Source organism: Carlito syrichta, unplaced genomic scaffold (genome assembly GCF_000164805.1).
Source record: "Carlito syrichta isolate Samal-C Ts95f unplaced genomic scaffold, Tarsius_syrichta-2.0.1 Scaffold304708, whole genome shotgun sequence".
NCBI classification, from domain to species: domain Eukaryota; kingdom Metazoa; phylum Chordata; class Mammalia; order Primates; family Tarsiidae; genus Carlito; species Carlito syrichta.
In genome coordinates this window covers 411,561-422,116 of record NW_007248804.1, presented here as the reverse complement: position 1 = coordinate 422,116, position 10,556 = coordinate 411,561, and the positions used below count along the sequence as shown (strand labels likewise).

Sequence of the window (10,556 nt, the reverse complement as noted above, 5' to 3'; positions counted from 1 at the left end):
AAAAAAAAAAAAAAAGAGAGAGAGGAAAGAAGAGCCAATGTGAATTTTCTTTTGTTTTTTGAGTCAGAGTCTCACTCTGTCACCCAGGCTGGATTGCAGTGGCATACTCATGGCCACCCCAGCATCGACCTGCTGGGCTCTGGCAATTCTTTCGCCTCAGCCTCCCAAGTAGCTGGAAGTACAGGTGCGTGCATATATTTAGATTTATTTAATAAAATCTTCTTCAGGGGATTTCTATTATTTTCTTTCTTTTTTTTTTTTTGTAGAGATGAGGTCTCATAGTTTCCCAGGTTGGATCAAGTGATCTTCTTGCCTCAATTTCCCAAAGTGCTGGGATTACACGTATGAGCCATCACACTTGGCCTGGGGGACTTCTTGATCTTCATAACTGTGTATGTCATCTGGTCCTTTCCATATTTGCTCCTCATTTGTAAATGGGTCTAGGATTTTCCTGCAAGGCTTGACCTCAAGGTTTCCTTTGGTTCTCAGATTTCTGGGACTCTACATAATAATCAGCAAAAATAAAATTTTGAAAATATATTTTAGAGCTGGGTGTGGTGGTGCACGTCTGTAATCCCAGCACTTTAGGAGGCAGAGACCAGAGGATTACCTGAATCCAGGCACTGGAGATCAGCCTGGGCAACTTGGCAAGAACTTGTCTCTACAACAAACCAAAAATATTAGCCAGGTGTGGTGGCTTGCGCCTATACTTCCAGTTACTTGGAAGGCTGAGGTGGAAGGATTGTCTGAGCCCAGGCTGCGGTAGCTGTGAGCACACCACTGCCTGCTAGGCTGGACAACAAAATCAGACTCTGACTCAAAATAATAATAATAATAATAATAATAATAATAATAAATTTAAAAAAGGAAAATATCTTTTAGGAGTTGACATTTACGCTGGAATTTACAACTCAATAAAAACAGTGAGTCACTGTAAGAATCATCTGTTGTCTTTATTTTACAGAGTAATGATTTAAATTGAATATATCTGGGCACAGTAGATATTTGACATGAAAAGTAGTTGCATCAGAATAGGCATCAGAAAAATAGCAACCCATCTCACACATAACTAGAAAATATTATTCTCTCTGACCATTTAAATGTTACAAATCCTGAGAATGTTATACATTGAACAAATTAGGTACTGCCTTATCATTAAATCTTGCTTGGAAATAAGCCTTTTAAAAAATGCTTTGAGGTACAAACCACCTATTTATTAAACAGGAGTCTTTGACATTATACAAAGAGTTTAAACAAAGATATCAAGCAATTACAGTTCCGTGGTTCTTAAAACAGCCATCAGTCAGGTTCAAGGACACACTGCTCCACAATTTCCCTTAAGCTGGGGTTTTCCATTGCCGCTGCCACTCGTTCTTTGTCATTTATCTGCTTATTGACTGAAAAATACAAAGACAACAGTTAGCAGAACTGTGTCAATATACAGCACCAGACATTATTTTTATTAGCCTGCTAAAATAAAAAATTTAACTCATTGAGAACTTAAAACTGCTTTTGGTTAATTATCCATAATGTAATTTCCAAGGCCTGGAAAGCAGACTTAAATTTTTTGAGTTAGAGTCGCACTGTCACCCAGGCTGGAGGGCAGTGGCACACTCATGGCCACCGCAGCCTTGACCTGCTAGACTGATCCTTCTGCTTGAGTCTTCCAAGTAGCTGGAACCACAGGCGTGTACCACCACACCTGGCTATTTATTTATTTATTTATTAAGAGATGAGGTCTCACCATGTTGCTCAGGCTGTTCTCTAATCCTGAGCTCAGGCAATCTTCTTGCCTCTGCCTCCCAAAGCACTGGGATTACAGATGTGAGCCACCATGCCTGGCCCTCAAGCCTGTATTTTAAACTACAGGGTTATTTAATGTGGTAAAAGTTGTAAGTGTTCTAAAGTAATTAGGAAGACTGTGCTATAATGAGCACGTTAAAACATAGAGCTTTTCTTTTTGTAAATATTTTATTTTTCACAAGACAGCTCACCATTTTAAAAACCGTTAAAAAGTGGCCAGTTGCAAGCCAGGCTCAGTGGCTCAGCCTGTAATCCCGCGCTTTGGGAGGCTGAGGTGAGGGAATTGCCTGAGCCTGCGGGTTCGAGACAACTTGGCAAGACCTCATCTCTACAATAAATCAAAAAATTAGCTGGGCATGGTAGCATGTGCCTGTAGTTCCAGCTACTTGGAAGGTTGAGGTGGAAGGATTGCCAGACCCCAGCAGGTGGAGGCTGCGGTGGCCGGGAGCGTGCCACTGCACTCCAGTCTGGGCGATAGAGTGAGATTCCAACTAAAAAAAAAAAAAAGAGGCTAGGCACAATGGCTCAGCCTGTCATCCCAGCATTTTGAGAGGATTGCCTAAACCCGGGGGTTCGAGACCAACCTGGGCAACTTAGTGAGACCCTGTCTCTACAATAAATCACAAAAACTAGCTGGGTGTGGAGGCATGCATCTGTAGTTCCAGCTACCTGGAAGGCTGAGGTGGAAGGATCGCCTAAGTCCAGCAGGTAGAGGCTCTGGTGGCCATAAGTGTGCCACTGCACTTTAGCCTGGGCGACAAGAGTGAGACTCCAATGCAAAAAACAAAACACAACAAAACTGTAGGGTGGGATTGGCAGTTTAGGGAAACAACCAGGGGAGGGAGAGGCACACCTCATCAACAAGGGTAACTGCATAATGAACATTTGTATACCTAACCTGAATTCTACCCCACATCTTTAAATTAAAGAAAAAAAACTGTTAAAAAATGAGATTAGACTGGGTGCAGTGGCTCATGCCTGTAATCCCAGCACTTTGGGAGGCCAAGGTCAAAGGACTGCCTGAGCCCCGTGGCTTGATACCAACCTGGGCAACTTGGAGACCTCATCTCTACAATAAATAAATAAATACATAAATAAATAAATTAGCGGGAGCCGGGTTTGGTGGCTCAGTCTGTAATCCCGCGCCTTTGGGAGGCTGAGGTGAGTGGATTGCCTGAGCCCGCGGGTTCGAGACCCACCTGGGCAGCGAGACCTCATCTCTACAATAAAATCAAAAAATTAGCCAGGTGTGGTAGCACGCACCTGTAATTCCGGCAACTTGGAAGGCTGAGGCGTAAGGATTGCCGGAGCCCAGCAGGTCGAGGCTGCGGTGGCCAGGAGCAGCCACTGCACTCCAGTCTGGGTGATGGAGTGAGATTCCAACTCAAAAAATAAAAAAATAAATTAGCCAGGTGTGGTGTTATATACCTATAGTTCTAGCTACTTGGAAGGCTGTGGCAGAAGGATCACCTGAGCCCAGCTCAAGTCTGCTGTGGCCATGAGCATGTCACTGACCTCCAGCCTGGGTGATAGAGGGAGACTTCAACTAAAAAAAAAAAAATAAAAAATAAAAAATAAACCACAAGGTATGAATGTTTTTATGGTTTGATTCATATCACTGAATTACTTTCAAAGATTATTTACACATTTACATTGTCAACAGCAATACATGAGCTATTAGTCTTCCAGCAATACCCGGTATTATTAATAAAAATGAATACACACACACCAAATAGGAGGTGAAAAATGTCTCCAAATTATTGTTGTAATTTACATTTCCTTGATTAATAGTAAAACAGAACGTTCTCCACATTTACTTACTAATTCTTCTTGTGTGAATTTCCCGTTCATGTCTCTTCCTATTAATCTACAGGGTCTTTTAAAAAAAAAATCAGTTTCCATGGATCCATATACAATAAGGGTATTGACCTACTATATTGTTTATCATTTGCTAATAGTACTCTTTTTTTTTTTTTTTTTTTAATAATTAATCAGTATTTTTATTATAGTTTTGTGGGGTACAGTTAAGGGTTAGGTGTACAATTACGTTTCATTCAGACACCCTGTTGATAAGAGGTGTTTTCCCAGCCCCAGACAGATATTTGCTACTGTTAATCCCCTCCCCCTCCCCCCCAGCTAATAGTACTCTTAACGGAAGAGTTCAAAAGAGATCTCCATATTCTTAACACAAATTTTCTGGGATGCTGCTAATATGTCTCATGTAGAACATGCACATAGGTATTTATATGTCTGTGTAAATAATTTCAATGCATTCTGTTTTTTCCTACTACAATGTAGGCTCCACAAGGGCGGGGATATATCGCAAAGGCTGAACTATTCCTAAATAGAAGGCACTTAGTAAATAATTGCCAAATAAAAAACCACAAACATAAGACTTAATACTCCTGCTGTTACAAAATCCTACAATTCAGAGGAGTTTCAAAAGGATAACCTGAGGGGATTTAGGTTATTTAAGTTCTTATTTTTATTTTTTTTGAGTCAGAGTCTCACTGCGTCGCCCAGGTTGGAGTGCAGTGGCATGCTCACAGCCAGCCCAGTGTTGATCCACTGGGCTCAGGAAATCCTTCCGCCTCAGACAAGTAGCCGGAACTACAGGCGCACACTACCATGCCTGGCTAATTTTTTGATACATTGTAGAGATGAGGTCTTACCAAGTTGCCCAGGGTCGTCTCGAATCCCTGGGCTCAGGCAATCCTCTCGCCTCGGCCTCCCAAAGTGCTGGGATTACAAACTTCAAATACCGCGCCTGGCCTAAACACTTTTGAGTTGACATTTCACTCTATCACCCAGGCTGGAGTGCAGTGGCACACTCATGGCCACCCCAGCACTGACCTGCTGGGCTCCGGTGATAACTTTCGCCTCAGCCTTCCAAGTAGCTGGAACTACAGGAAAGCGCTACCACACTCGGCTAATTTTTTATTTGTTGTAGAGACGAGGTTTTGCCAAGTTTCCCAGGCTGGTTTCAAACTCGCGGGCTCAGGCAATTCACTCATCCCGCCTCCCAAAGTGCTGGGATTACAGGCTGAGCCACTGAGTCTGTCCTAAAATCTTATTTTTTAAATTAGAGGTAGAAGTTCTCAGCTTATGGGGTTTGAATAAATTTAGCCCATGAAGCCGGGCTCGGTGGCTCAGCCTGTAATCCCGCGCCTTGGGAGGCTGAGGTGAGTGGATTGCCTGAGCCCGCGGGTTCGAGACCCACCTGGGCAACGAGACCTCATCTCTACAATAAATCAAAAAATTAGCCGGGCGTGGTAGTGCCCACCTGTAATTCCGGCTACATGGAAGGCTGAGGCGGAAGGATCGCCGGAGCCTAGCAGGTCAAGGCTGCGGTGGCGGGGAGCGGCCACTGCACTCCAGTCTGGGCGATGGAGTGAGACTCCAACTCAAAAAACAAACAAAACAAAACAAAACAAAATTTAGCCCATGAGGAGTATAATAATCTACATGTCTGGAACTGTGGTTTTAATAGTTTTCATGGCCCGGCATGGTAGCTCATGCCTATAAAACCAGCACTTTGGGAGACTGAGGATTGCTCGAGCCCAGGAGTTCAAGACCAGCCTGAGCAACATAGCAAGACCTTGTCTCTATAAAAAATCAAAAAGTTAGCTGGGTGTGGTGGTGTGTGCCTGCAGTCCTAGTTACTCAGGAGGCTGAGGTGGGAGGATTGCCTGAGCCCAGGAGGTCAAGGCTGCAATGAGCCATGATTGTGCCCTGTACTCCAACCTGGAGACCGCAACTCAAAAAAAGTTTTCTTGACAGTGCCTAAAAAGTTTCCTGTTCTGAAAGTAGCAGACTTCCCTCTCTATACCTCTCTTCTATGTGGGAGGTTTTGCACATCTCCCCCCAACCCTATGTGTGTGTTTCTGAGTCTTCCTCTGTGTCTTCCTTTCTGAGTCTTCATCTATCTCACTGATGCTCTTACTCTATTATCATCTTGCTTCAACTCTTTTTTCTTATTCCACCTTCTCAATCTACCTAGTGGTAAAAGCTCACTACAATATGCATTTAAAATGTATTTCTCATTATTTGCACTCTATCACTTGTAGATTAAAAACATTAAAATTCAGTTTCTTCATTTGTTTTTTGAGACAGGGTCTTGCTCTGTCACCAGGCTGGGGCATAGTGGTACAATCACAGCTCATCGCAACCTTGAACTCTTGGGCTCAAATGTTCCTCCCACCCCAGACTCTCAAATAGGCATGCACTACCATGCCCAGCTAATTAAAAAAAAATTTTTTTTTGTAGAGATGCAGTCTGAGAGACTATGTTGCCCAGGCTAGTCTTGAACTCTTGGTCTAGTGATCCTCCTGGGTCAGCCTCCCACAGCACTGGGATTGGAGGTATAAGCCACCGGTCCCTGGTCTTAAAATTCTACTTTTAATGTAACACATAGACCATGTAGAACATTTTGTCTTTTGCTTTTCCCAAATCCCACCTCTTCTATTTTTAGGTGGCTCTTGATTGACTTCTCTCTGTAGGCCAGAGGTTCTCTACATAAAAAAGGTTCCCACTCTCATTCTAACTTATTAAGCCAGAAACCGCATTTACCCCAAGATTCCCTAACGCTTTACTTGCTAGATCTTCAGCTTCAGTTTCAAACACACAGTTCTCTATCCTGCCAAAGAAAAGAATCAAGTCCTCTTTAGAGCTTGTAAGTCAAGGCTCTTTTTTTTTTTTTTTCTTGAGTTGGAGTCTCTCTGTTGCCCAGACTGGAGTGCAGTGGCCGCTCCCGGCCACCGCAGCCTCGACCTGCTGGGTTCTGGCGATCCTTCCGCCTCAGCCTTCCAAGTAGCCAGAATTACAGGCATGCACTACCACGCCTGGCTGATTTTTGATTTATTGTAGAGATGAGGTCTCGCTGCCCAGGCGGGTCTTGAACCTGCAGGCTCAGGCAATCCACTCACCTCAGCCTCCCAAAGGTGTGGGATTACAGGCTGAGCCACCGAGCCCGGCAAGTCAAGGTTTCTTAAAGCTGCGTATTCTTTACAGATGTGTAGCTACTGGCCGAAACCAGTCAACATCCATGAGCTATCGTTCACTCAGAGTCTTATGGAAAAAAAACTACTTCCTTGAAATGCTTGTGTTTCCCATCTGTGAAGGAAGAGACATAACTGCACTTTCTGCAAATGACCCAGTAGAAGACACTTGGCTAGCCAAATAACCCAGTATCTAAGATAAAGTGCTCTCTGAAGGTGTTTTTCAATGTTTTGATATTCACTTACTGTCTTCTTCTGTTGAGTGGGTTCCTTCAGAAATGTATATTTCCAACTGGAAAGAAAAACAATAATGAAAGCAAAACATTGGAGAGTTCTTGGATGACGGAGTAAGGTGGAACATACAGTGAGTTCAAGATTCTAGGGATAAAGCTCGAACTCTGTTCCTAACACTAAAGACTCAGGATGGACCTCTCATTTTATTTTTAAAAATTTTTATTTTATTTTATTTTATTTTTTAATAGAGATGTAGTCTCACTACGTTGCTCAGGCTGGTCTCAAACTCCTGGGCTCAAGCGATCCTTCTGCCTTGGTCTCCCAAAGTGCTGGGATTTTAGACATGAGCCACTGCGCCCAACCTCTAACATTCTTCTCTAAAACAAGGATGAAACTAGCAGTTTTAAATTTGCAGGGAAAGGCCTGCTGAGGGTACTTCCATTCATATTGGTAAATGAATAGACATAAATACAATTTTAAATGAATAGATATTGGTAAATGAATAGACATAAATACAATGAGATCTTGCCAGGCTCGGTGGCTCAGCCTGTAATTCCAGCGCTTTGGGAGGCTGAGGTGAGTGGATTGCCTGAGCCTGTGGGTTCGAGACCCACCTGGGCAACTTGGCGAGACCTCATCTCTACAGTAAATCAAAAATTAGCTGGGCGTGGTAGCACGCGCCTATAGTTCCAGCTACTTGGAAGGCCGAGGCGGAAGGATGGCCGGAGCCCAGCAGGTCGAGGCTGCAGTGGCCGGGAACAGCCACTGCACTCCAGAGATCTCATACATGTTGTTTTACTTATGAATATCTCTCCTCTACACTCTACTTCTTCCCAGATCAGTATCTAGATTTCCTTCTGCCCCAACCCCCAGGAAAGTTACATTAACAATCTGGTGTAGTTTCTCCCATATTTTTCTCTATACCCACATATTCTTACACAGATTTTACACACACACACCCCAAGAGTGTTAGTTTCTCTTCACTGCTTGTTTTACAAAAATGAGGTTACAATATACAGGTGGGTCTCGAACCCGTGGGCTCAGGCAATCCACTCACCTCAGTCTCCCAAAGCGCATATTACAGCCTGAGCCACCGAGCCCGGCTGCTAAATTTATTCTTAAGTATAATAGTGGCTAGGCTATCCCACCTGGCCCTGCTGCACCTCCCTACAAATCAGCTAACCTCCAAGACCCGTAGTTTTTGAGCCAACCCACAAAAATTATTGCACATCTTGCAGCAAAGAAAGCATAATGTATGATAAAGACATGTCTAAGCCAGGTACAATGGCTCAAATGTATATTCCCAGCACTTTGAGAGGCTGAAGTGAGAGGACTGCCTAAACTCAAGGGTTCAAGACCAGCATGGCCAACTTGGCGAGACCTCGTCTCTACAATAAATCAAAAAATAAGCCGGACGTGGTGGTGTGCGCCTGTATTTCCAGCTACTTGGAAGGCTGAGGTGGCAGGATCACCTGAGTCCAGCAGGTCGAGGCTGCAGTGGCCGTGAGCGTGCCACTGCACTCTAGCCTGGGCGACAGAGTAAGACACCAATTCAAAACAAAAACAAAACAAACAAAAAAACCTAAAATATATACCACTGGCCAAAAAGCACATGAAAAGATGCTCAACATTATTGGCCATCAGGGAAATGCAAATCAAAACCACTTTGAGATATCACTTAAGACCCATTAAGGATGGTTATAATCAAAAAGGCAAATCACAACAAATGTTGAAGAGGATATGGTGATGTCTGAACCCTCCTATAGAATGGTGCAGCCACTGTGGAAAACAAGTCAGCAATTCCTCAAAATGATAAACAGAGTTACCATATTCCACTCCTAGGTGGAAGAGAAATGAAAACATATTGCCACACAAAAACCTGTACACATGGCCGTGCACACGCTTTCTCTCTCTAATTTACTTTCTAAATAATCTATATTTTCCAATCTAAAACAAAAACAAAACTTATACACAAATGCAGCATTGTTCATAACAGACGAAAAGTGAAAACAACCCAAAGGTCCACCAACTGATGAACAGATACATAAAATGTGGAACACCCATGCAATGGAATGAAATGAAACACTGATACATGCTAATTATGCTAAGTCAAAGAAGACAGACACAAAAGGCTACATATTATATGACTGCATTTAAACGACATCTCCAGAATAGGCAAATCTATAAAGACAGAAAGTAGATGAGTAGATGAGTCTAGGGATGGGGGAAGGGTTGGGGAAATGGGCAGTGACTGCTAATGGGTACAGAGTTAGCTTTTGGGGGTGATGAAAATGTTCTAGAACTGACTGTAGTAATGGTTGCACAACTCTGTGAATACACTAGAAACCACTGAATTGTACATTTTAAATAGGAAAATTGTATGGCATATGAACTATATCTCAATACAGTTGTTCTAAAACAACAATAAAATATGTCTTTCTTACCTTATGTTTAAATGGTAAACACCGCTGAAGTTTTACTCTTAAGCACAGTCCTGTGGAGAGAAGAAAAAAGCACTTCCAATTATCTCTCTCTCTCTTTTTAAATTTTTTATTGCAGTCTCACTCTGTCGCCCAGACTGGAATGCAGGGGCATGCCTGGCCACCGCAACCTTGACCTGCTGGGCTCCGGTGATCCTTCCGCCTCAGCCTTCCAAGTAGCTGGAATTACAGGCTACCACGCCCAGCTAATTTTTTTGATTTATTGTAGAGATGAGGTGTCGCCAAGTTGCCCAGGCGGGTCTCGAACCCACGGGCTCAGGCAATCCACCCACTTCAGCCTCCCAAAGTGTGGGATTACAGGCTGAGCCACCGAGCCCGGCTTCCAATTATCTCTTTATCTCTTCTTACTGGTTCTTAAAAAAGCATACAGCTCTATGTATCCTCATACAATATGGTTGCTGAAAGCGGCTTTGGCCAATCCATGGTAGGTTTCTTTTGAACCATGATAGGAAATTTAATATGTAATCTTACATATTCATCAGAATAATCCAGTGAGCTAGGTATTACTAACTCCCTTCTATAAAAAATTACAAACCAAGTCACAACGTAACTTCCCTAAGGTCACTGAGCTAATAAAGTGGCAGAGTTGGTCAAAACCAAGACCACTGCAAAGCCCAGGCCTTTCCTACTACATCAGCTGGTCTTACAGCAAAGATCAATTAATTCATTAAACTTTATTGAATAACTCAAAACATGCTAGGACACACAAAAATTTAAAACTGAGTAAAGGCCACATGGATCAGGTGGTGGTGTGTGTCTGTAGCTCCAGCTACTTGGAAGGTGGAGGCAGAAGGATCAACTGAGCCCAGCAGGTCAGGGCTGTGGTGGCCACAAGTGTACCACTGCACTGCAGCCTGGTAGACAGAGTAAGATTCCAACTCAAAAAAATATAAAGTCAATAAAATAAAATAATATAACATAAATAAAATAAAATGAGCTGGGCTTGGTGGCTCAGCCTGTAATCCCCTGCCTTTGGGAGGCTGAGGTGAGTGGATTGCCTGAGCCCATGGGTTCGAGACCC

The 10,556-nt window shown here is 43.2% G+C and overlaps 1 protein-coding gene across 2 annotated transcripts in view; it reads right to left on the bottom strand.

Moving 5' to 3' along the window:
- Nucleotides 1-928: 928 nt before the first annotated feature.
- FAM96A (family with sequence similarity 96 member A) overlaps nucleotides 929-10,556 on the bottom strand; it is a 24,427-nt gene continuing 14,799 nt past the window's right edge. The window contains exons 3-5 of one of the 2 annotated variants that reach the window (XM_008060714.2): nucleotides 9,479-9,528; nucleotides 7,047-7,092; nucleotides 929-1,397 (exon numbers count right to left, since the gene is read on the bottom strand). In XM_008060714.2, the coding sequence (XP_008058905.1) occupies nucleotides 1,300-1,397; nucleotides 7,047-7,092; nucleotides 9,479-9,528 (194 nt within the window). In that variant the 3' untranslated portion in view covers nucleotides 929-1,299. The remainder of the gene's footprint in view (nucleotides 1,398-7,046; nucleotides 7,093-9,478; nucleotides 9,529-10,556) is intronic. The other variant, XM_021713737.1, reaches the window with a different exon arrangement.